At 44.2% G+C, this 27,191-nt stretch overlaps 1 protein-coding gene across 4 annotated transcripts; it reads right to left on the bottom strand.

Moving 5' to 3' along the window:
- Positions 1-5,328: 5,328 nt before the first annotated feature.
- Nrbf2 (nuclear receptor binding factor 2) lies at positions 5,329-24,799 on the bottom strand. 4 transcript variants are annotated; one of them, XM_028877218.2, is made up of 4 exons: positions 24,612-24,799; positions 13,751-13,835; positions 8,716-8,756; positions 5,329-6,828 (listed from the first exon to the last, which is right to left on the bottom strand). In XM_028877218.2, exons 1-4 carry the CDS (start codon positions 24,639-24,641, stop codon positions 6,121-6,123), a joined length of 864 nt encoding a protein of 287 aa, XP_028733051.1. In that variant the 5' UTR covers positions 24,642-24,799; the 3' UTR covers positions 5,329-6,120. The 4 variants fall into 4 exon arrangements, with proteins under 4 accessions (XP_028733051.1, XP_028733052.1, XP_028733053.1 ...); XM_028877219.2 differs by lacking the exon at positions 24,612-24,799 and adding an exon at positions 10,774-10,873 and having other exon boundaries at positions 13,751-13,837; XM_028877220.2 differs by lacking the exon at positions 13,751-13,835 and having other exon boundaries at positions 24,612-24,785.
- Between the last annotated feature and the right edge of the window lie 2,392 nt (positions 24,800-27,191).

Below are 27,191 nucleotides of genomic sequence, written 5' to 3'. Positions count from 1 at the left end.
TCCTGGCGTCCAGTTCTTCCTCTGTGGTTGATATTGCTGAGGAAAGCAGAGTTCACAGCCACAGACTGTGACCAGGAGCTCTGCTGCTCAGTGTGTGCCCTGCCAGGTTAGTTGGTTAGAGTTGATCACTGTCCCTGCTGAGTGCTTGAGCTTTTGCTGCTGGAATATGAAGTTCTCTATTGACATCTCTGGGGACTGAGAAGAAAAAAAGGAGTAGCCCATGTTGGCTACCTTTCAGTTTGTTTAGATTTTACCGATTTATGTCCATCATCGTTTAGCTTCATGTGGGCTATTATGACACACTTTTTACCCAGGCAAGGTTCAGCAGGAGTGTGAGCAATTCATTTCACATTAGTTACCTATGTCTGGCACAACCAGTAAGATGGAAATTAACCGCTTGCCCGGATGAAAATGTACTGAAGACTGTTTTGCATGTAAGCTTTCTACTTAATATCATTTTCTCAATACGGTTTCTTGACAGTCTCTCTCCCCCTCCCATCCCACTCCGTTTTTATGTTTGTTTTGTTTGGTTTCTTGAGACATGTTCTCTTACGGAGACCTGGGTCTGACGTTTTGGGCAAGCCTAGCTGACCAGGAAGGCTCAAGGATCCATCTCCATCTATCTCCCCAGCACTGAGATTATAGACATAGACCATCACTTAGCTTTTTATGAGTGAGATTAATATAGGATTGCCCTCAGGTCCTCATGCTTGCCTAGCAACTTGATGAACAGAACTATCTCCCCAGCACCTCAAGTAATAATTACCACTTTTCAATTCTATTCTTTTGGTTGGCTCTGTTGTTTCTCATATATGAAAAGATGTTACTGTGTCTAGTTCCTATATAAAGTGGCTGTAGGGATTATCTAAATCTACAAGCTGGAGATCTAGCTCAGTAGTTAAACAAAAGCCTGCTCTGCAATCATGGAAATTGGGGTTCAGATCATCCCAGCACCATGTAAGCAAGCAGTGGGGTATCCCTACAAATAAATGCCTCCTAGGGGGTGAAGACAGGATCACTTGAAGTTGCTGGTCTCCAGGACTGGGGAGATGGCTCAAAGGTTAAGAGCACATACTGCTCTTGCAGGGGACCCAAGTTTGGTTCCCAGGATCCACATAGATGGCTCACAACTACCTATAACTCTAGCTCCAGGGGATCTTACACTCTGTTCTGGACTCTGTGTACCTGCATGTACGCATACACATACACACAAAAGAAGTCTTAAGAATAAGCATGTTCCCGTAGCAACCCTTCCTCAAAGAAATATCACAGAGCAGTAAAGGAGGACACTTCGTGTCCTTTTCTGGCCTTGGCAAACATGGGTATGCGTTGTACATGTGCACATACCCTCACCCCACAAATATCTTCAAAAGAGAAAAGGAATTAACTAAATGTGTAGAATAGTTTGAGGACCATCAAGGTCAGGAGGCTTTTATGAAAGTGAACCTGTATACATACAGTAGTCATTATTACCCTTAGACCTCCTCCACATGTGTGCTGCTTCTTGACTAACAAATGGACATGCCCATTTCCTTGCATGTATCCCGAGATTGCAATACCCTTTTGTTCATATGTTCTCCTTTATGGCTCATGAAATAGGCTGAAGTGTCTCTAGTTAAGACTGTGGGGGGAGAACTCCTAAATACTTGAATGTATGCCATATGCAGGGATGCAGCCTGCTGCTTCTGGATGCAGCGCCTGCTATGAAGGAGGCAAAGGAATGCAAGTTTGCTATCGTTCTATAGTTATTCAGTCCATTATGCATTGGGGTATAGCAGGCTAGATAGGATACAAAGCCATATGTGTTGCTCATCTTGTAGATTCAGAAGTTGACTAATTTGCAAAAGTCAGGATATTGATGATTACACAATTAGATAAGTATACCTTGAAGCCACCTGAGTGAAGAGTATTCAGAGTACTCTGGCTCCCAGTCTTTATTATTTGAGCTACATTCTTAAGTCCAGACTGGCTTCGAATTTCCTGTGCTGACGAGGCTGACCCTGAACTTACAATTTTTCTGTTTCTATGGCCCTAGTGTGAGTGCTGGGGATGTAGGCTTGTACCACCCTATTAGGTTTATGCTGGAGCCCAAGGTGTACTGGGTCGCATACTGGGCATGTACCCTACTAACAGATCCCACGCCCTTAGGTGACTTAAAATGAAAATTGTCACCGAGTCCCTAGCTGTGTAGAAAGTTCAGTTTCCAGTCTTGGCTAAAGAGGTTTTCCCAGCTGACTTCAGCTGTTCAGTCAGATCTCATTGAGTTGTGTGACTCAGTATTAGGCACTGACCTAGTATGCACAGGACTGTGATTTAACTCCCACAACACAAAAAAGAAAGCATTCGTCATTCACAAGCCATCATAGAGCAGCAAAGACTAGAGGTTTGCTTTTTTTGTGTGTTTTGTCTTAGTAAGAGCTCAGTCCTGGGACCAATGGAGGCTACACCCTAAATGTAGGCTGTGTGGAGGTCAAAGCTGCAACTTAGGACGTGTCTACCACTACTCCCTCTGGCCTTTCTTCATTGACTGTGTACGTGCACGTGGGGCATGTGGAAGTCAGGGGGGAAGTGGTGGGCACTGGTGTTCTCCTTCCACAGAGTTACAGGGATCTAACTAGAATGCTGAGTTGTGGGAGCAAACATTCTTACCCACTGAACCATCTTGCTATCCCTGGACCTTATATTTAAATGAAAGGTCTCAGTCTCTCTCTCTCTCTCTCTCTCTCTCTCTCTCTCTCTCTCTCTCTCTCTCTCTCTCTCTCTCTCTCTCTCACACACACACACACACACACACACACACACACACACACACACACACACCTGACCCCTAGCCACCTTGAGATTCAACTGAGGCGGTAAGACTTGAAAGTCCAGCTTGCCCAGCGGCGGCGGCGATGGTATTACATATCTTTAGTCCTATCTCCAGAGGCAGAGGCAGAGGCAGGTGGATCTGAGTTGAGGCCAACCCAGTATACAGAGTGAGTTCCAGGACAGCCAGGACTACACACAGAAAGAAACCCTGTCTCAAAAAAACAATGTACAGGTCACTGGCCAGAAACATGGCTTAATGGTTGATAGCACTGTTCTGTTTTGTTTTGTTTTCCAGAAGACCCTGGGTTTACTTCCTAGCACCCACATGGTGGTTCACAACCTTTTATAACTCCAGTTCCAGAGGATCAATCCACCCTCTTCTGGCTTCTATAGGCACCAGGCACACAAATGGTTCAGACATATATGCAGGCAAAATACCCATGTGCGTAAACAAAAGTCAAGTCAAAGGGGACAAGCCTTCAGTCCCCGATGGTGCTTACACATTTTTAAAAAAAAAAAACATTACATGTATCTTATTGTGTGTGTGTGTGTGTGTGTGTGTGTTCAGAGGACACTTTGTATAAATTCTATCTTGTGGGTCCTGAAAAACAGCATTTGTCAGGCTGGGATTAATGGTTTACCCACTGATCCATCTCACCAGCCCCCATTTCTTTTACTTTTAAAATTGGGTTTCCCTATCTGTTCTAGAGTAGGCAAGCAGGACTGGGGGTACAGTCAGTGGCAGAGAGCTCGCCTAGCATACGAGGTCTTGAGTCCTATCCCAAGATTGCCAAGGCCTCAGTCAGACTCTTCTATACTTAGTATGCTGGAAGACACAAAACTAGTTTCTCACTGTCACTGTCCACCAGATGGCACTGTTGGTTATCAGTGGTTTCTAAAGGGAAGAACTGAAACATTCCCTAGTAGCTACCTACTTCCTGAAATCATATACATAACTGACAGGAATTATAACCAAGTGATCATCTTTCAGCCCTAACCATCTAGAACATTGGTTCTCAACCTATAGGTCGTGACCCCTTTAGAGACTGCACATTGTTTACATTACTATTCATTACAGTAGCAAAATTACACTTATGAAGTAGCAATATGGGTGGGAATCGCCAAACATGAGGAACTCTACTAAAGGGTCACAGCCTTAGGAAGGTTGAGAACTACTTGTAGTGGGTAGCTGTTCCAGCTTTGACCTGGAAGTACTAACCCCCATTGAGGCTTTTGGTAACGGTCACACCTACGAGGCAGAGCCTTTAAGACCTGAGATCCAGATGTGCGGGCTCTCTTGGTTCCTGGACCCTGGACGTTGGAGGTAGACTGAGCAGAGTTCTCCAGAGAACACCGCTGGACTGTGCTTCACCTCTCCTGGCCCTGTTACCTATCCCTTTACTTGTAAATTACCCCACAAAATAACTCTCCCTTTTAACTATGTGGAGTTGCCTTAATCCTTCCACCAGTAACTACTGCTCTAGAATGATTCAGTAACCTCTAGTCTTGAAGGTTTAGACGGCCCACACTTTGTTTCACTCACTCTACCTAGTGACATTCAACGTCAGCACTAAACTATGTTAGCAACTACCTAGGAAGGGCCACCATCAGTCTGAAAGATGCAAGTGTGAGCACTTGAGTCAAGTCAGGCATGGCAGCACAGGCCTAAATCCCAGTGCTGAGAGAAGCAGACAGAAGTGCTCCAGAGTACCGGGCCAGCCAAGCTAGCTGATCCATTGAGCTCCAGCTTCAGTCAGAGGTCTGGTCTCAAAAGACAAGGTGGAGGGAGGCTGAGGAAGACACCTGATGTTGTTGGCTTCTGTTTGCACGGAGCATGCACACACTTTATGCTCTCTGGGAAGAACAACCATTTCTTTCACCAGATATCTGAGTAAATGCCACCTGGTTTTTCTCTTCATCTAGTATCTTACTTTTGACACCAATTGCATATGGGTTCTCCACTCACGTAGTTTTCTGGTAGAGACTAGTCAATCAGATGTCCTTCAGCTCTGACACTTACCTGTATGTGGTGTTGGAGCCCACGAGTGTCCTTGAGCCAAAACACAAGATCCAGGTTTCACTTCTGCTTACCAACTGGAGGTTAGTCCTTTGGCAGTTTGGATTCCTTTGCTAGAATCGTCAGGTGAACAAAACCCATTACCTCTCTAACACACAGACTTGGAGCACAGGCTCCAACAGAGAACCAGACTACACAAGCGCACTACGCAATGTGCACAAGAGCTTCAACAAAACAGACAGAGGTCTAAGAAAACAGCAAAGCAGAGGGATGGGAAGAAGAACAGAAGTGGCAGTAAGTACCCCATTCAAAACCAAGCTTTCCCAAGTGCTAGGCAAACTCCCTGCACTGAACTCCACCCATCTGTAAAGAGGAGGCTGGGATCCCAAGTCTGAAACTAGCATGGGCTGTTTACTTCAAAGCTGGGCTTTGTGGAAACAAAAGGCAGGAACACAGGGAGAAGCCACTGAGTGACTTGTTAACCACCAGCCACATTCAACGAGGGTATGAAACACAATTACTTTATTGATTTCTTACAATCAAATACTGCTAACTAGCATTACTTTCACACATGCATCATTCAGAACAAAGGAGAGTTCCTCAGAATTTACAAATGATGCATCATATAACACAAAGTTAGAACTTAAAATGCACCCTGATTAATTATGTAAACTGGTAATTTTTTTAAAAAGCATAACTAATAATTTGGTTCCTTTCTTCATAAAATGGAAATGTAAATATTTCTCCTGATAGTCTTGAGGTTATCATTATATTATGAGTAGTGCAAACTGTGGCACATACAGTTCCATCTGGAAGGGTGTATCTTACACACCGAATCTCAACAAACAAAATGTGCATAAAATGCATACAGTCAATGCATGATAGAAAGCATGTTCCAAATACAAGTGAGCCTCTCAGGCCACCATATTTAGCTTTTGCATTATCATTTATGGCATTATAGATTAATTACACATGACATACTTTTATACATTTAACCCTGAAGATAAGAAAAATAACTGTTTGAAAAATTATTCCAGGTAGCCATTTGGTTTGTATCATAAGAAAGCGAACCTCCATCCAAGAGTTCAGTGTCTGCCCAGTCGGAAACATGAGCTTTAGTCATAAGATAAGTGATGTTTCACAGTGACTTTCCCAGGTCCTGGCACCGCCTCTCCTCCCACAGTATACCAGATGAAGGAGCATTTCTGGGATCCCCTGGGGCATGACTTTCTTTCCCTTTGTATTCTTTTCTGGATTATCTGTGTCACCAGCCTCTCCAATGGCTTCCCATTTTAATCATTCATGAATCCTTTCAGAATGTCCTCAGAGAGCTCCATAAGAGGAAGTTCTGGAGATGGAAAATCCAGAGGAGGAAGATTAGGGATTGGAATGTCCTTGGCTTTCCCAGTGTTGGAGGCAAACTTCTGCCAGGTTGAAGAGGCTGTGGCAGTTTCCGAGTGTGGTGGCAAGCTCCACAGCTCCGACTTCTCCACAAAGTCGGCATCAACGTCCAGCTCCTTCTCCGTCGGACCTTTCAGAAGTCTGGCCTTCTCAGCCTTTAGTTGTTTATTTTCTTTCCTTAATCTTTCATTTTCAGCCACAAGAAATTCCACATGCCTCTTCAAATCTGCAATTTTGGTTGCCTGCTCCTCTATAATTGTTTTATCATCTTTTGGGGCTTTGCTTCCAATACACGGTTCTGTTGGCTCATTCTTTTGCTGAAGTAAATAGAGCAGTGTGTCTGGATCCCTGTCAAGGACCCCCTGAAGCTCAGGGAGGCGCTTCTCTGCGGAAGGGATGTGTGTCTGAGGAAGAAGAGGGTTCTGGCCCTCCGCGTCCTCAGAGGGCTTGTGAGATGCCTGCAGGTGGGGAGTTCCGTCCCTGTCTGTGCTGTGCTGCGCTTTCAAGCGCTCCTCCCGCTTTGCTCTCTTCCACCTCTCCTGGATGAGGAGAAGCTGTTTCATGTGGCTGTCCCGTTGCAGTTCCAGTGATAAGTGAGCCTGGGATGCAGAAGAAAAGGTCAGCGTACAGAACTTAACATTAGAAAGCTCCCAGGCTCAAGTGCCTGAACACTTGCTTGAGTGGTTGTGGAATCTTTAGGAGGTATGGTCTATGGAGTGGCTTGCCTGTGGTGGGCCTTGAGATTCACAGCCAGTGTTCTGCTTCCTGACCCACAGAGATAACAAGCCATGCCACAGGCGGTCACAGTGGACTGCACTCTAAGTGTCATGCTTCCCTACGATCCCTTTCATCTGTGGTCTTCCAATCCACAGGGTATTTGGAAAGCTGGCTGCACACTGTATGACAGCCATCACAAGGTCTACACTATCAGCTGTAGTTTGGTTCAGTGTGAGCAAAGTGTTTTTACCCTGCCCATGCTACAGCTTACAGGAACTATGCCCTTAGTTCAGTCACCAACCCTCTTAGGCACCCATCATTATATCATCTTTCTAGCTAGGGGTGTAGCTCACTGGAATCATGTTCGCTAGCATGTACAAAGACCTAAGCATGACCCTAGGCTACTGGAAAAAAGTAAACACTTTGGATAAAGATTTTTCAAGAATTACTGAATTTTGTGTATGTGCATTAGTAGGTGGAGGTTACAAGAGGTATAGATCCCCTGCCATGAGCCACATGGAACCCTGACTAGAGTGGCAAGCCAATGAAGAAAGGACAGACAGACACGTATCCAGAAAAACTGATGGAGCCATGCCTACTACCACTGCACCCTGGCACCTCAGTGTTTATTTAAAGAACAGCATGGCAGCAGCTGGCTGCTCTCTGAGGCAGCAGAGCGGTCTCACGCTGGAAAGAGCAGGGGCAGTGCTGCAGCAGCTAGGTTCTGCACACACCAACCTTCATCCTGGACCAGAGGAAGAAACCTTTGTCAGACGGACCCATATGGGGAAAGGTTTTGCCAACTTGCCATGGGTCTGAAGCTATGGTCTCTGTTGTGGCTGTGCCCAAGTAAACAATATACATTCACCATTCTGGGCTTCCTCTGTTAACTCCAAACTGCCATGTGGGTGATGGGAACCACAGCCAGCGCTTTTAAGGTCTCCAGCCCCAGAATGAAGGTATTTTTAAGACTTAGGCACAGGCCTTACCCAAACCCGTTAAGACAATACAAAGTCATCTTGAAACAGGTATCAAAGTCCAGGTATTCAAGAAACAAATAAATTATTCAGATTTAAATTGCCTCTGGCAAGCAAAGTGTTGTCTATCTGGTTCCCCTGGGTCATTCCTGCTCCCTCACTGTGAGCCAGTGTCAAAGGCCAGTGGAGTATAAGGAAAGCTCCTCATGGGCTGTAAAGAAAATACCTGGCAATCTGAGGCCTGTAAGTAACAAGAGGAAACAGGAAAGCATGACTGAAACACCAATGTCGGCTCATATAGTTTTAATTTCCTTCCTAAAATACTGCATATTTTTCAGTGTTTTGAGAAAGGTACAAAACTTTTAGGTTTTACACAATTCAAATCTCCACAAGAAAACCTATCTTTAAAAAAAAAAATTATTTTTCAGCTGGGCATTGGTAGAATATATCTTTAATCCCTGCACTGGGGAGCAGAGGTGGATGGATCTCAGATTTCAAGGCTATCCTGCTCTACACAGTGTGCTCCAGGCCAGAAAGGACTATATAGTGAAAAAAGAAGAAAAAAAAGACAAAGAAAAATCAAAGATTTTTGCTTGTTTGTTTTGATAATGGAGGAGGGAGGAGTACATATGCAGTACCTAGGCAGGACAGAAGAGAGCAGCAGCCCCCAGACTGCCCGTGTTTGTGAACTGCCTGGCACAGGACTGGGAACCGTACTTGGGTTCTCTGCACTGCTGAGCCATCTCTTCAGCCCCCCAAAACATGACTGCAAATACGATTAGCATGTCTCACCTGCTCCGACTGTGTCAACTTCATGGCTTCAGAGAGATAAGCTGGTTAAAAAAACAACAACAACATATTAATATATGAACAGCATTGTCTTGTAATTTATAGGCTAATAATGGAAGTGTTTATTGCTCACAATACAGAACTTGGTCTTCTAAGCAACTGTGACAAAAAGGCAAATCTGAAAACAGTATTAACTTCTCCCCAAAGAGTGTCATTGATAAGAAATATTCCCTAGCCTATCTTAATTATTGGAGGTTTTAAAACCTCTAAAGTTGGTGGGGCTGGGGAACTAGCCATGGTAGAGTGCTTTGCCTAGCACAAACCTGGGCCCAACAAGCAGAACAAGAAGATTTGCAGATTTTATGATGAAGGAACTTAAGATTCAATTAGAAAAAATTTTTCTAGAGAAGCAAAATTAAGTTTTACTGAGGCCTCATGCTCAACAAACAATAGATATTCATGAGTCCATTTGAATATCTGTACTCTATCATTATGGTCTCCTATGAGAACTATTTTTATCAATTGTTTCTGAGCTATACCAACACCATATCAACAGCCTACCACTAATTAGGTACTTAAAAGCCCTAAGCCAGACACTGTGGCACACAGGCAATTCCAGCATTTCAGAGGTAGACACAGGAGGATCCCAAGTTCAAAACTAGCATAAGCTACACAGACTGTCTAAAAAAAACCCTTAGAATATGATAATATAAGCCAGGTGGTGGCGGAGGCGGCGGTGGCGGCGCATGCCTTTTATCCCAGCACTCGGAAGGCAGAGCCAGGCGGATCTCTGTAAGTTCGAGGCCAACCTGGACTACAGAGTGAGTTCCAGGAAAGGTGCAAAGCTACACAGAGAAAACCTGTCTTGAAAAACAACAACAACAAAAGGAATATGATAATATATATAATATGATAATATATACTGTACAAGTATTGAGGACAGAATATAATTTCTGAAGACAGTCAAACTTCTCTTTGACCTTGATCAAATTCTGGGTGACTTAATCTGTTGAACTTTAATAGGCAATGCTCAAATCCTTACATTTTCTCTTTGTGCTAAGAGAAAGCTAACATGATTTGGATGTAGGGTCTCAGTTAGGAGCACTGGCTGTTCACCCAGAGAATTCCGGTTTGATTCCCAGCATCTACATGCTGGCTTTCAACTATAACTCCAATCTCAGGGGACCCAATGCCCTCTTCTGGCCTCCTCAGGCACCGGGGATAAATACTATGCACAAATGTATATATGCAAGCAAAACACCCATAAAATGCAAAAATAAAATTTAGTCTCATGATGTAGCCCAGGCTGCCTTCAAACTCAACCAAACTCCTGACTTAGCTTCCTGAGTTCTGGCATTCACAGTCCGTGGTAGATCTTGAATGTCCCTGAAGCTCCGGTGCTACGCCATGGCACACGTGTGGAATGAGAGGACAACTTGTGAGAATCGGCTCTCTCCTTCCACCGGGGAGGTTCCAAGGACTAAACTCAAGTCACCAGGCTGGGTGGCAAGCACATTACCTGCTCGTGTCTTTCCTTGTCCAAACTCATTTTCTAAAGCTGTCAAGAGGGCACAGTGGCTGAAGGCACTTGTAACACAAGCCCGACCTGAGTTTAACCTTGGATCCCACTCCCAGAGTTGTCCTCCAACCTCCAAACATACGACAGCACATGTGTACCCCTCCTGCGCACACACAAATAAAATAAAGTTCATTCTTCTCAGTTAGTTCTGTCACAATGCTGGAAACTTAACCCTGAAAACGAGAGCCCAAAAGTGGGGTCACCGTGTGACTCTGCCTGACGATACTATGCAGAGGGCACTCATCTACCCAAGTTTGGAACTGTGGAGAAGGGAGGCTACAGAAGGCAGCTTCAAAGGCTGTATGCGGAGCTTAGTGGGCAGTTTTGGTGAGAACACAGCAACCAGAATGCTGACCAGAATGCAGAGAATAATGTCCAGGCTCAGGAGGATTCAGACAAAAATGTAACCCTGACTAATACAAAACCAAGAGCAAGTTCTACAATACTCAGGAACTCAAAATTCATTTATAAATTACACTTACAGTCCTTTCCCGTTTTAGCTTTTCATGGCTTTCCTCATCTACTTGTTTTTAGCTTCTGCATTCTGCTATATGTTCCTCTGTAAGGTATTTTATAGTCTTTCTGGAATAATCAGAATGAAATAACAAGTATTACTAATAATGGATCAAGCTCTCGCTCACTGTAAACCTTTTGGAACCTCTGATCTTTACACTAATTTCCCTTTGCAGATATTACAACACTGCTATCTGGTCTTAATCTAAATACTTTGAGAGATTTTTTTTAATTTCACAACTTACAATTTCCTGTCTGCTAGGTTCTAGCAACCTTGAGATTCAAATTAGCTGTTTCTTCTTCAGGAAAAAAGATGAACTATCATCTTTGCTCCAGCCATACTGGCCAGGCTTATACACTCCTCTTCGACTCTCCCCGGCCCTTTACTCTTGGCATACATCTGTCAAGCTGCATTCTATCTCTTTCCCTTTTGTCCATCTGTTTGCAGACCTGTTGTGACATTCTATCCAGTGTTCTGCTATCTCTTGGATACACTATGGAATTTTCTTGTGACATCCCTCTCATATTTTCTGTATACACTTGTCTCCTCTGAACTACATTTTGCTTTAAACCACCAACTTAACAATTAGAATAGCTTTTACAAAATCAAGTTTAAAACAACTGGAAATGCTGACCTTGGCAGAGCCCTGAAACTTACATATATACCTACGGATAACCCAAAAGTGCAAAAAATTCAGCAAGGACCACTCTACCACTTTAGAGATTTCCCACAATAAAGTCTTAGAGCTGGGACAAGAAGAAAAAGAAAAAAGTTATTTTAAAGAAAAAGGGGAAGGAGAACTGGCTGGGCTGTCAAGAGCACTACTGCTCTTTAAAAGGACCCAGATTTGGCTCCCAGCACCCACATAGGATTGTTACTCCAGTTCCAGGGGATCCAATGTCCTCTTACCTCCATGAGCACCTGCACAAATGTAGCACACATAAACAAGCAGGCATTCATGTCCACATAAATATAAAATCAGTATTACTTTAAAATTGAAAAGATGAAAACTCGGTTTCCTCACTTTGATAATCTAATACTGAAATCTATGAAAGGACTATCTCAAAAAAAAATTTTTACTGAATTTTTTTTCATATATTTTGATATTTTCTTTCCCTTCCCAACCCCTCCCAGATCCTTTCCACTTCCCTACCCACCCAAACTTCACGTTTTCACTCTCTCAAAGAAAAAACAAAACAAACAAAAAACAGTAAGACAAAAAAAATATCAAAACAAAATTAAAATGCTCAACCCCACACTCCCCAAAGCATGAGGTCTGTTTTATGCTCCTGGGCCTGGGGCCTGCCCTGGCGTGTGGTTGATATTCCCATGGCACCACACTAGAGAAAATCCATTTTCCCTTCTCCAGCAGGTATCAACTGCAACAGCTTCTTGGTTAGAGTGGGACTTGTTCACTTCCCTTTCTCAGTGCTGGGATTTTCTGGTTTGAACCTGTAGAGGTTTCATGCATGCTGTCAGTCTCTGTGAGTTCATGTCTATCAGTCCTATTGTGTTCAGAAAAATCTTAACAATACTGGCAATTATAATGCAAGGCTAATAGTAAAAGTAGATGTTAAGTAAATAGTAAGAACCACCCCCAAACCTATTTATTTGCAGGTTCTCTACCACCGAGCTACATTGCCTAGTCTCACATAGTTGTTCAAGTCTTCAAAGACAAAAGATCTTAGGAATGATTTTTTCCCTCTCTTTCATGTTCTTCAGAATATCTTGCACTTAGTGCACAACATTCGATGATTCACTCCACTTTAACCTATGACATACACAGGAAACCTAATTCACTAAGGTTAATGAACCAGGGCTCTCATCCATATCATGGTTTTCTTAAACATGGTCTATCATGGGAGTTACTACAAGTCAACCATCTGGTTAATAATATGGTTGAGGAGAGATTTAAGACCACTAGTTTCATGTTGTAGAAAACTACACCAAACATAAAAATACTCAAAATATTTCTGAGATGCCCAGTTATGTACTCAAAACCTAGACAGCAGACACATGGGCATACTACAATGGTAAAGCTAATTCTTTGTTGGTGGTGGTTTTAGGAAAGAGACTGGCTGTAGAGTCATAGCTGGGGTCAAACTGTGTGAAGTTCCCACCTCTCACCAAAGCGTGAGGATTATAGGTGTGAGCCACTCACTAACACAACTAATTTCAATTGTTTTCAGCTGGGTGTGACTAGGACATACCTTTGATCCAAGCACTTCAGGAGGCTGAGGCAGGAGGAGTGCTCAAGTCTGGGAAGTAACCTAGGCTATATGAGTACTAGGATATCAAGAGCTAGCTAAGCAAGGTCCGGAATCAAAACATATTCTCTGTCAACAATTACTTACAGGCACAACATACCAAAGATTTATCTAAAGCAGTGCCCACTATGACTTTGTATTTCAACAGTAAAATAACATTCTTTTCCCTGCAGGAAAGAACTCTGCTCTCATCAGAAGGGAAGGAAAAGTGCTTCCTAGCAGACCTTGTTCTAGAACAGACACGACCATTCCACCCATTGTCAATGAGACATAAGCTCTGGAAAACAGGGCACTCAGATCTATTATGAAGAAGCTAACTCAGAAATTTGGGTCTCTATTTGGGTCTCTGATAAAAAACCAATGAATGCTAAGTGAATGCTTACACTATGCTCCATCTCCAGTCCCAGAAAGCCAATAACTAAATGACATTTAGCAATAGTAGATACAGTATGTGTGTATACTGTACACACACACACACACACACACACACACACACACACACACACACACACACACACACGTCAGAGCTAAATGACAATTACCAATAACAAAGTATTCTTGTTCCTTTTGTTTTGTGATAGGATTTCACTTGGCAGTCTAAGCTGGCCTCCAAATCATGGCACTACTCCTGGCCTCAGTCTGCCAATAGCTCTATCTAGTATTTCTTAAGAAAAATACCTGTAGCCTTTTTGTGACAAGAAATGGCCTCTTCGTATTTCCCAGCAGCTAACAAACGGTCTGCTCGTCGGCTCTGTTGGTGAGCCTAGAAGACAAACATTCTGTGTTACTCCAAATTATAAAATAAACTTTAAAAAAACAATCTTTTAGCCAGGTGGTGGTGGTGCATACTTTTAATCCCAGCACTCGGGAGGCGGAGGCAGGCGGATCTCTGTGAGTTCAAGGCCAGCCTGGTCTACAGAGTGAGTTCCAGGACCAGGGTTGTTACACAGAGAAACCCTGTCTTGAAAAACAAACAAACAAAAACCCCAAAAACAAACGAACTATACTATGCAAGGAGCCAAGCCTAGAACCATATCATCTGATAGGAACTGGCAACTCCTCTCTACCCATAACCCTCTTCAGTTATCGGTTCTAACTGCTAAATGACCTCTATTCTTCCACAGCTCAGAGTAACCAAAAGAGTTACAATCCCGGGTATTACCCAAAACATGCACTTCCTTGATATTTAACTAGATATTTCAAATAAACATTTTATACTTTCAATAGTCTGTATAGTCTAAAGACTTTAACCAGGAAACATATCATGAAAAATTCAAACTTCTCTTATAGCTGTTCATTCTTCCCTTTAAACATTAAAAAACTACTTGCCTTAAAATTTTAAAAAAATATGCAGTTGAAGGATTCTGATATTAATATTTAATATTAATACTTCTTCATATACAATTCATCAAAAAAAAAAAAAAAAGAGGCAAACTTAAGAGGATCTAAAAATCAAAGGGCTTAGATATCCCTGCTGTAGAGGTATATGGATTAAACAGTGCTTTCCTCACATGGACACTTCAAGTTTCCCAAAGCCTCCAGCCATAGAGCCACACACCTGTAATGCTGGCTCTCAGGAGGAGCAAAGTCATCTCCTGGCTAGCTCAGGTTAGTCTGATCAATGCAGCAAGTCTATGTCATAAAAGACCAAAGGAGCCGGGCAGTGGTGGCGCACGCTTTTAATCCCAGCACTCAGGAGGCAGAGGCAGGCGGATCTTTGTGAGTTCGAGGCCAGCCTGGTCTCTAAAGCGAGTTCCAGGAAAGGCACAAAGTACACAGAGAAACCCTGCCTCCAAAACACCAAAAAAAAAAAAAAAAAAAAGACCAAAGGCTAGAAGGTGTAGTCAGTGGTAAAACATCTGTCTAACATGGCAAGGCTTTCAGTTCATTCCAAGATAGGCAATAAATAAATTAATAAGTTAGTGAGTGAGTGAATGAATGAATGAATCCTCCAAAGGTGGAGATATATATAGCTCAGGACAGAGCACCTGGCTAGCACTTATGAGGCTGTTAGATCACAAACTATGGGCTGCAGAGATGGCTCAGAGGTTAAGAGCACTGGCTGTTCTTCCAGAGGCCCCAGGTTCAATTCCCAGCAGCCACATGGTGGCTCACAACCATCTATAATGAGATCTGGCACCCTCTCTGGCCTGCTAGTATACATGCAGACAGAACACTGTATACATAATAAATAGATCACAAACTGCAACAACAAAAGAGCTTGAATACATAGCTTTGTCAACCTGTTTCCTTCTCTTCCTTAACAAGGCCAGTAACTTATATTAAGATTATAGTATTTAGATAGAAGGGAAAAAGAAAGCAATAGAAGGGGGAGGGAAAACAGTCAGGCACACAGGATGGGACAAAGTTCCTAACCAGCATGGGCTTTCCTCTCTTAACAAGCCTACAGATGGCTTAGCAAAGCTTCTTTACAAAACAAAGAAAGGTCTGGGGCAGGTGCATACCTGTGATTACAGCACTCAGGAGTAAAGGAAGAGAAGTGAGTTCAATGCCAGAGTGGGACCTCTTCTCAAACAAAAAGACAGGCATGCAAGCATGTGCATGGTGGATGTGGTAGTTGTTTTTAAATCAACCTAACACAAGCTTAGGTTATCTGGGAAGAAGGAACCTCAACTGATATCACACCCTCATCAGAGTGGCCTGTAGGCAAGCCTATAATGACTGAGGTGGAAGGGCCCAGTACACAAGGGGCAGGGCCACCCCTGGGCAGTTGGTCTGGGGTTAAGAAAGCAGGTCTGAGCAAGCCATGAGGAGCAACCAAGTAAGGAGCATGCTTCCATGGGCTCAGCTTCAGTTCCTGTCCTGACTTCCCTGGACGATGGACTACAGGCTGTTAAGTCATCAGCTTTCTTCCCTACACTGATTTTGGCCACTGTCTTGGTTACTATTCTACTGCGGCAGTGAGATACCATGACTAGGGCAACTCTAATAAAAGGAAGCATCTGAGACTTGCTTAGTTTTAGAGGGTTAGTCTATAATTATCACAGTGGGGAAGCAGCAATCACGGTGTTGGGCCAGCAGTTGAGAACTTTACATCCTGATCCACAGGCAGCAGGCAGAGACTGGGACTGGAGTGGGCTTTTGAAATATCAAAGACATCCCCAAAGACACCTCCTCAACAAGGCCACATCTACTCCAAGAAGGACCACACCTCCTAACCCTTCTGTGCAAATATTTGAATCTATTGGGGCATTCTCATTCAAACCACCACATTCATGGTGTTTATCATAGCAATGGAGAACAAAAATGTCTCAGAGCCTTACTTGTAGCAGAGAGAGAGAGAGAGAGAGAGAGAGAGAGAGAGAGAGAGAGAGAGAGAGAGAGAGAGAACAGTACTGGTAACCCTTGTTCACAACAGCATTATTCACAATAACCAAAATGGGACTGTTAGAATTCTGCCCTTACTCCAGCTGCATGACCGCACATGCACAGTTTAGGAGTTAAGCAAAGGGTCTTGCATCTTACGTCATCAGTGTGGTCACGCAATCAGTGCATGTGTGGCGTAGCTCCATAAGCCGGCCTGTGCATGTTCACTGGAAACCCTTAAAAAGCTGAAGGTAGACACCTCTCTCTCTCTCTCTCTCTCTCTCTCTCTCTCTCTCTCTCCCTCCCTCCCTCCCTCCCTCCCTCCCTTCCCCCCCTCTCTGCTCCTTCCCAGGCTTGGTTCTCTTGTACCCACCCCCACACCCCTCTTCCTCCTAATAAAGCTCTGAAACTAATACCGGGTTCTGTCGTGACCATGACCTTTCCACGAGGTAACCAGCGTTGTTTATCATTCATTTCAGGGACCGATGCAAATATTCACAACAGAGGAATAGACAAATCAAGGAGAGTATGTCTGCTCAAGGGAATCTATTCAGTCTTAAAAGGGAAGGGGCATCTCACAACAATATGAATATATTTAACCTTATTGAACTATGCCCATAAAAATAATTAAAATGACAAATTCTATGGGTTTGGGTTTTGGTTTTTATGTGTTTTTTAAGTGAAAACATTAATCTGTTCTGTCAGGTGTAAAATGACTTATCTTGAAGGCTTTTCATGAATTGTACCAAACTGCTTCATGGAAATCACTTTTGCAACTGACATTACAGATACACGCTGGGCTTGTTTGTTGAGTGAGACTCAAACAAAGCAAAGGTGACGACAGAAACAGAAACCAGCACTTCTGCTTGTATTTCCCTACCTCTGCTTCTGTAAAGAAGAAACAAACTGTTTTTAAAGGCAAGATCATCCCTTCCCATTGTTCCAGAGGGCTTTTATTCTTCAAATAGCAATTATGCAAATGTTCCCCTAAATCTCAATTTATGAATAGAGGCTTAAAATAATAGGTTAATTTTAACCATGGAGGCTTGGAATGAGCAAAAAGTATGTTCTGAGCACCTAAATATTTTCTAGTATCCAGGTAAAACATCTGGAGTGGGATGGAGCAGATTTTTGAGATAGGATCCTATGTCTGGCCTTGAAATCCTGGTTCTCTTGCCTCTACCTCCTCCTACATGCTGAAAGTACAAATGTGCACTGCTCCCAGATGAAAGGGCACATCTTTTGAGAAGACTGTACAAACAATGAAAGCTGGCAGATGATCTGCAATCAACAGTGGTATTCAATCAACAAGGTCTTAGTTAGGAAGCAGAAAACTTATGTGAAACCCCACAGCACCTCATAACAAGGACAGTACAGCAGACCCAACCTTACCAAGAGCCAAGGTGCTCTAGTTTCAAGTTCTGACTCTCACTCTAACCCAGCTAAGTTGTTTACTTACTCAGTAATAAATTTGAACCAGGTCACTGTTTAGGAGTTGTAAAGAGAATTCAAACCATTTGGGCATCTGGTTAAAATGCAGGTTTTCAGCCTGTAGTTTTGAAGTAGGGTTTGCAAATCTACTGAGGTGAGGCTGTGACTGAGGTTCACGGACACATCTTAAGAAAGAATCAAGGACAAGCCAGGCACAATGGTGCACACTTTTAATCCCAGCACTTGGGAGGCAGAGGCAGGAGGATCTCTGAGTTGGAGGTCAGCCTGTTCTACAGAGTGAATTCCAGGACAGTCAGGTGTCTACAGAGAAACTCTGTCTCAAAAAAAAAAGAAAGAAAGAAAGAAAGAAAAGTATGGTGATATTTTATTTGTACTGAAATGTAATTTTAATTTTATGTTAATAAAGTTGCCCTGGGGTCAGAGCTATTAGAGCCATAGCAAGAGCGTGATGGTTAGAAGAGCTAGGTAGATTTCTGTGTGTTCAGGGATACAGCCAGTATTGGAGACATATGCCTTTAAGACCTGGAGGGCGGTACTTACAGGCAGTGATGAGGCAGTCATGTGGTTGGGTTTACAACCAATGAGAAGGCAGAACAGAAAGACTATTTAAACACAGACAAACAGGAAGTAGCTCTCTCCGGGAAGCTAGGAGCACTGCAGGAGGTAAGATTTTATCTCTGAGCTCTGACCTCTAGGCTTTCTCTTACATTGGCTCTGTGTTTCTTATTTGATTGGTTACATCTACAGAAAAGGAGAAGAAAAAGAAAAGAGGAGGAAGGGAGGAAGGAAGGAGGAAGGAAGGAAGGAAGGAAGGAAGGAAGGAAGGAAGGAAGGAAGGAAGGAAGGAAGGAAGGAAGGAAAGATCAGAAACAAGGAGCAAGGATAAAGTGCAATCCAAGACGTCACAGATGATAGCTCACACCTCTAATCCCAGCCCTATGGAGGCTGAAGCAGGATCACAAGTTAGAGGCCAGCCTGCAACTTAAGACATTGTCTCAGCTCCATGTTTGCCAGGCATGGTGGTGCACACCTATAATCCTGGTCCTTGGGAAATGGTGAAGGATGAGGAATTCAAAGCCATCCCTAGCTACATAATGAGTTTGAGACCAGCCTGAGCTACATGAGACCCTGTCTCTAGACAAATGGTAATAAAAAGGTAGACAATGCTATAGAAACCTATTTTGATAGTTATTGTTATTTTTTTTATAGACTTTAGGATTCCCACTTAAAAACTGATCTGTTTAAATACTGTTATTGGTACGATTACAGCCATTAAAATAAATCCATGAATATGTTTCTTTAGAAATTCAAAGTAAAAACTAGAAAATCAAAGCCGGGTAGTGGTGGCACACACCTTTAATCCCAGCATTCGGGAGGCAGAGGCAGGCGATCTCTGAGTTCAAGGCCAGTCTGGTCTACAGAGTGAGATCCAGGAAAAGCGCAAAGCTACACAGAGAAACCCTGTCTCAAAACAAACAAACAAAACAACAACAACAACAACAACAAAAAACTAGAAAATCAAAACACAGCCTACCTCTTTCTGTACACTGCTTTTCCTCAGCAACTGTGATTCTTATGGCAGGGACCACATTCTTATACTGTCTGGCTTTCTGGACACTTTAAAAAGAATCCCAAACCCTGGATTTTCAAACCTGGGTTCAGAAAGCAAGTACAGCAATAAAACTTGAAATGGTTTTAACTACATGACATTCTGAGAGTGGCCAGGCAGAAACACAGGCCTGAAGAAAGTGAAACAGTCCAAAGCCTATCGAAGGAATCCTACTCCTGAGTTCCAGACTCCACAGGCTCTTGGACATTGTACACTGTTCTTCCTGCCCCTTTCTTTGGGCAGTATCTCTTTGGACTTAAGCTAATAGAAGTGAGCTTCCATTATCTAAAACCAACAAAAATCCTAGAAACTACAATTGGTTACTAAGTGAATGAATTTACTCTCAAGGATTTTTTGCTTCTTCAGGCTGCTTTAAAAATGCAAGTTCAGGGCTAGCTTTCTCAGCACGGTGGTGCTCGCCTGTAGTGCCAGCACACTCAGGGGCAGAGCTCTGTCAGTTGGAGGCCAGCCTGGTCTACATAGCAAGTTTCAGGACACAGAAAAATCTTGTCTCAAAACAAAACAAAAACCCTCCAAGGTTATAAATTAGAGTATCTTCTGTATCTTCCAATTTATTAACTTCTAATCTGGAGGAAGTGCTATATTAAGAGGAAAAGAAAACACCATTCCAAATATTAGAAAGAAGGCAGAGGATAGCTACTGTATTCCTGACAGGTATGGTCTTCAACTGGGAGCAAAGGAGAAATGGTATCCTTATGCCCCTGTCCCGGTCACTAGGATAGGTATCAAGTCTTTTGAGTCAACTGTCAACTAATCAGCAGAACAATTAAACTGGAGGTAAGTGCTCCGGTGAACTTGAGGACCTCATTTCAACTCTGAAGACCAACTTTCCCCTTGTGCTACTTTGTCTATCGGCTTCTTCCTCCCGTCAGCTTCTAGTTGAGCTTGTTCTTGTTTTTCCAAAACTGTCATCACCTGCTGTGTAGACAGTGAGAATCTAGTATAGGATTCTCATAACAGGTTATGAAATCAATTTGGTGAATTCTGATAGTATTAAAAAATCCAGAGGCTAGAGAGACAGCTAAGCAGTAAGAGCACAGGCTACTCTTCCAGAGGAACTAAGTTTGATTTCCAGCACCCACGTGGTGGCTCACTAAGGTCTGAAACTCCACTTCCTGGGGACCTAATGACCTCTTTTGGCCCAAAGGCACCAGGCACATATGTGGTGTACACAAACATACATGAAGGCAAAACTCTCTCCCTCTCTCTCTGTCTCTCTCTTACACACACACACACACACACACACACACACACACACACACACTTTAAGCCATCCAACAGTAAGTATTACAGCACCTCATATACAACAAAAAGTTATAGTTTGGTTTTATTTAGTGTGAAATGTGAGAGGCCCATGTTTCTGCAGAAACCCAAGATATATTCCATAACATAGCAAGCTTGGCAGTATTACACACAAAACTGACTTATCAATCTGTAAGGACTTCTCAGTGCAGATCACAGGTAAAGCAGATGAGGAAATAATGCCCTAACACAAAGCTCAAAGATTTATTTTAGATTCTAGCTTTCGAACCCCACTATCTCAATTTATTCTGCATTTCAATGTCATAATCTATAGCATCGGTAGAATAGCTCATCAAGCTACTAAGGCAAGAGAAACAAGAGAATAATGAAGCCCTACCATTTACTAATTGTTGGCTATACATTAGCACTCCATTACCACCAATCCCCATCCCAAAGTCCAACCCTGCCTATGGCACAGGATTTATTTTCCTTAGGTTATTTTTGGGGTAACACAAAAGGGATTAAAATAGCCTCTTTTTTCTTTAAAGATTTTAATTCTAACATGCCTGGCATAAGACAGTTACAAAGACTTCAGCTACATAAAAGGTGGGCATTCCTTAGCCCACGATAGGAATCTTTTCTTTGTATGAGATGCCTGAAAGCATTAACCACTTCAGGCAAAGTAAGAACTAAGTACTCCAGAAGGAAGCTCAGGTTTCCAACAGACACTCCCAGCACTCTTAAGCCTAAACAGAGAGAAAGCAGGTGTGACTCAAGGATGAACATATAAAAAGCACGACAACAGACAACAACAAAACACACGTGGCTGTGCAGTCACATGGCACAGCCTGCAGCAGCCACAGCATGCAAAGCAGGAACAACAGTCATGAACGCTGAGGTCTGACATCACTACCCAAGCTGGCAGCACTGGAAATTATCTCACGGAAGTTCTGACGACCATTTGCTACCAGCTGAATGCCAAAACTGAATGCATGGAAAAAAATACCTAACACACACTATGTGATTTTATAAGTTACAATCTTTCCATATTAAAAATGAATAAGCTGTGCACAGGCTTGTCATCACAGCGCTGAGGAAACTGAGGCAGGAGGATCACAGGTTGGAAGCTAGCCCAAACTACACACTGTGGCCTGGTCTTATGACCCTACCTCAAATAAGCAAATAACACACAGGAGAAAACTTGATAGAACAAATTAATCCAGAATTGAAAGACTTTTTCCTTCAAGGGAAATAAAATTTCTCTTGACCAACTCTGAAACTTAGAGAGCTAGCACATCTGTAACAGCTACATCCTAAAATGTAGTACTAATTCAAACTAGCCTCTTCCATGTCCTGAAAATTCATTGTGAAGAAATTAGCCCTGCTATGACCCTAACAATGAAACTCCACAGCAGAGGCAGTGGTGACACATGGCTCAATATAGACCCATGAAAATGACAAGTACACTAATATGGAAGTATTGCTAGAAACAGGTCATAATGAGTTGGAATGCAAAATGTACTTAAGTCACTGACCTAAGCGATTATTTAATTTCCCTCAATTCAGGCATGTTCATCAATAAATCTCTCAAACAATTCTTACTAAATTCCAAGGATGCTCTGAGGACATAGGGCTCTAAACCCACGTATAGTAGTGAAGTCCTTATATTATGAATCTGTAGTACACACCAATGATAAACTTGTATAGTTTACTAGAATTTACAAAGAGACTCATTAAGTCACAAAATTTAGAGCTACCTTTAATGTTGAGTAAACAAGATACTGTGCTTTATTCACTGACAATCCAAAAAAAAAGAAAGAAAGAAAGAAAGAGAGAGAGAGAGAGACTATCTTCAAAACTTTAAGTCTAGGGCTCAGGGGATAAAAACACTGGACACCAACTTGGTTACCTGAGTTCAGACCCCAAACCCACACTGTGGAGAACTGATACTCCCAAGCTGTCCTGATTTCCACCCATGTGAAACACACACACACTCTCTAACCGAGGATTACCACTGCTACTTTGCAACACTCTTCATGCAAGTAAACGTCCAGCAAACAGCTAGGCTGGATGTCAGAAATCTTCAAAATCTCAAATGGCTTAAAAATTCAAGCTACCACATTTCTTAAGTTTGACACATAAATTTTAAGACGGGATAATGAAATTGTGCTAACCTAATTTACCTATTTAACAAAAGCAAACAAACAAACAAACAAAAAACAGCAACTCACCAGGGCATGGAGGCATGGGCCTGGAATCCCAGCATTTACAAGGGAGGATGATCCAGTGCTTGAGACCAGCCTAGGCAACAGAGTGAGCCGGAAGCTAGCACGGCTCAGGCGAACAGTAGATAAATAAAAGCGCTGCTACCACCATTTACCTAATTTTTCCTAGACTGAGCACTTGGTGCTCCACCTCCCACTGAAACCCAGTTTCTGTCCTCTCGTAAGCCACAACACACTAGTTGAGTAGTTAGCTAGGGTCATGCTACACCCTGCTGCCAAATAAAGTGAAGCTACCTGGAACTGAACCAGGGATGGCTCTGCAAGGACACATGAACTTTGAAGCACTTTGTAAACAGCTGGCTCCGACGAATAATCTTCCTGTGGAGTTTCAGTATTGAGCCATCCACGCCTCACCGCACACTGTATTGACCATGCGAGTTCTCTTAAAAACAAGAGGTGCAAGATGTTCCCCAGGCTTTCAAAAACTCACCCATCTAGCCCAATCGTCCTTAAGTGTAAACAACTTAGAGATGGATGCAGGACCTAACTTAGTAACTCTGGGATGGGCTCCTCGGAGCTGCTAACCTGGCTCCAGCGAGGTGATCACTCTCAGGCGGTCAAGCTCAAGTCCAAATCTCATTAAAGTGAAAGGTCAAGGGCTTTATGGTCTCATTATAAGAGTGGCTAAATCCTCCAACCTTCTATCTAAAAAGCACAGTTCTACGTGCCTAGTATCTGTGTACGTCTTTAATCCTCACAAGAAACCTGGAAAAGAAAACGAGGTGAAAATGCTTGCTCAAGGTCCCGAATCTATTAGGTGACTAAGCCAGAGTTCAAATCCAAGCAGATTTCTGGCTCCCGAAATCTATACTCTGAAACCACAGGCTCGGGCTTTTCTGCACAGCACGAAGCACCAGGCTCTTCCAAGCCAGCAGGGCCGAGTTCCAAAGAGAGAAATCAATCCTCCGCGGTCTTGTTCGCAACCCCACCACCACCACCACATCAAAAACCACCTACAAACTTGGGACTTCAAAGTTCTAGTCTGCAACGCTAAGAGATCAGACGTCTGCATCTCAATTACGTGTACCTTTCCCAGGAAACCCAAAGACGCCCGGTGTGACCACTCTTTGGGAAGAAAAAAAAAACAACTCTGCGAGCGGTTTGGGGTTGGGGGGGGGGAGTTGTCTGGGAGAGGTCTTTTTTTTTTTTTTTTTTTTTTTTTTCTGCCTAAAACAATAAGGACCGGGGTGGTCCCTGTGCTTTTTCCGAGAAAGCGAACCTCTCTGGTACTTTCAAGAGACCTAAAGCAATGAGACTGGGCTGCGGCGGAGGGGACTGTGGCTCCTATCCAGCTGTTTCCAAGGGGCCTCGGTTGGCGCAGCTGGGAGGGCAGCCTGGAGATGGGGGGGTGAGGGAGGTGCGGCCCGGACACCCCGACTTTGCCCGCGGCCTGCAAGGCGGCTACGTGGCGCCGGGACGCGGTCCCAGCAGGGCAGAAGCGACGGGCCCCGAGGGAGCGGCCTGGGCCCCGGGGGTCGAGGTCCGTCCCCCACCACCACCGCCACCACCGCCGCCACCACCGCCCAGCTCGGTGCGGTTCCCCCGGACGATCCGGGTTGTTGTCCCTCCGCCCGCGTCCCCCCGTCAGCCCGCGGCCACTCACAAGGTTGAGGGGTCCTTCCATCACTTCCATAGACCCCGGGGTGAGCGGCGGCCCGAGGCGGAGCGGCGGCGCCTGGGCACATGGAGGGGCAGCGAGGGCAGGAGACGCGGCGGGCGGGCTGGCGGGCGGGAGGCTCCTCACGGCGCCCGGAGCCGGCAGTGAGAGCCCCAGAGCGACGGCCGCGCCACTTCCGCCTCCGACGCCGCGCCGCGGGGCCGTCCCTGCGTCGCCACGCACGGCGCCCGCCGCGTCACGCGCCGGCGGCGGGGGCGGGGCTCCGGGGAGGAGGAGGGGGAAGGAGGAGAGTGAGGACGGGAGGGGGCGGGGCTAAGGGGGGCGGGGACGTCCGCTAGCTGGTGACGTGGGCCCCAGCTCCTCGCGCGCGAGAGGCTGAGGTTTAGGCTGCTTGACCGCTGCCCATGCGTCACGTGAGGAGCTGGGTCTGGATAGTAGTTGACATGGTCTCTTGGTGCAGTTGGTCTTTCTTTTTTTTTTTGGTTTTTTCGAGACAGGGTTTCTCTGTGTAGCTTTGCGCCTTTCCTGGAGCTCACTTGGTAGTCCAGGCTGGCCTCGAACTCACAGAGATCCGCCTGCCTCTGCCTCCCAAGTGCTGGGATTAAAGGCGTGAGCCACCACGCCCGCCTGCAGTTGGTCTTTCTTGCTTCCTTCCGGCAGGCTTTCCCAGATCCTCTCTTTGTCACCTCCATCCCTCCTTTCCCGTGTCTGTTCTCACTGTTGACTTTTTCAAGAAGCAAATTGGAGCCAAGTTTAGGCCATGCTCCAGGTCGCCCTAGAGGAGGTCTCCACACCTTTACCTTCTGAGGAAGAGTCTGTGTGTAACTTGAACACGTGTCAGCCCTGGTCCCTCAGCCTCTTGGGTACTGTGAGTAAAAGCAGATGCCACCATACCTCCACTCCACCTTGGGGACCGACAGAGATAAGTGACCCCAGGCTTAGACTCAAAGAGTTGCTCACAAACTAATACTGAAACAAGAAGGATTGCAAACAGCCAAGGATAGCGGTTCTTCAACAACTGTGTGCCAAATCACTGAGCTGAGTGATTCCTTCTGTTCCAGAATCTACTGACAAAGTAGCTATGGGGAAGGGGGCTAGAGAGGAGCTGAGAGGGAGAATAACCAAGATACTGTTGGATGAAGGAAACAGGGCTTATCTGGGGATTTTACAGTACCAAATGCCGTAAAGAGAAATCAAAGAACTGCATGAATGGACTGTATGGAATAGCAAACAGACCTGACTTCAAGTTCATGACTCATCTTCTCTCAATGATGGACTGCAACCTGGAGTTGCAAACCAAATAAACCTTTCTCCCTGATAGTGCTTGTGGTCAAGGTATTTAATCACAGCAACAGAGCAGAAACTACAGCCATGGCATAGTAAAGTATTTTAGACTCTCTCAAGATGATAAAACTGAAAAGCAGAGATTTTTGAAAGAGCTGGTCTTACGAAGCCCCCAGTGCTGTCAGCTCCCCAGGGAAATGCAGTCTATGTGACAAAGTCCAGCCCTGAGTGGTTCATTCCCCAGGGGCTTGCTGAGTTAGAAGGGTTCCTGATGCTTTCCAGAGTGTACCACCAGCCTCGGTTCCAGAGATCCTTTAGATCGTAGACACTCTAGTCTCACGCACAATATTGCTTTTACACTACACAGATCAAAGGAGATTGACTCACTGTGAGGGATCCTTAGCTATTAAGAAATCGTCCCCTTGTTTGAACTGGATTTTCTTTCTTTGCTTGAGTCCTATACTTGAATTTTTGTGTAAGTCACTATAATAGCTACAGAGTCCCATGCATACAACCCATTTACTGTTGTTGACATTTGTACACTGTGCCTACTTTGACTCAATAATCCCAGTTCTAGGAATCCTCTGCAGAAATACTAACAGGTGTACAAAGCAAAGGTAGAGGAGGGTGTCTACTGGGCATGTAATGGTGCTCTTCTTACCTCCAAAAATGTTCACACAACACTAACTGTACTATTGGCAAGACCTCTCTCTATAGAGGATGTTCCTACATGAAATGGGACCTAGAAGTGATAACCTCCAGTCAGTCTGCTGATAGTCCCCTGCCCCAAGGAAAAGATGCTCCAGATCTGGACTTGTATCTCTACTATCTCCCAGACCCAGCACAGAAGCTCAGTGGAAAAGATCAGCATATTGTCAGTATCAGAAACCTTTCAGGAGCATCGTATAAGAGGAGTCCAACATCCTTACAAACAAGGCTGTAGACCAGGACATAGACTTGGGTCTAGGACATACCAACATCAAGAGCAACCAACACAGTCTTGAGGAGCCAACATATCCACGACGGAACTACCAGTATGTCCTCAGTGGTATTAGGGTGATGGTAGTGGGCATTGCCAACACCCTTCAGGGTGTCTTTGGAGAGTACTTCCAATGAGTTGGCAGAAACTTCCAGAAGTTCGCAGAGGGCAGAATGAGACTACTAGTGAGCCATTGTGGAAACAACAAAATGCCCAGTAGGGAGCTCTCTTCCCTTGACTTTGCAGAGCAAAAGCAACATCCTTAGGAGGTTTCCCAGGGCTGTGCTAAAACCCAGATGGAA

Source organism: Peromyscus leucopus, chromosome 16_21, assembly GCF_004664715.2.
Source record: "Peromyscus leucopus breed LL Stock chromosome 16_21, UCI_PerLeu_2.1, whole genome shotgun sequence".
Lineage (NCBI taxonomy): Eukaryota > Metazoa > Chordata > Mammalia > Rodentia > Cricetidae > Peromyscus > Peromyscus leucopus.
The sequence above is the reverse complement of the archived record's forward strand: the minus strand, read 5'-3'. Positions and strand labels throughout refer to the sequence as shown.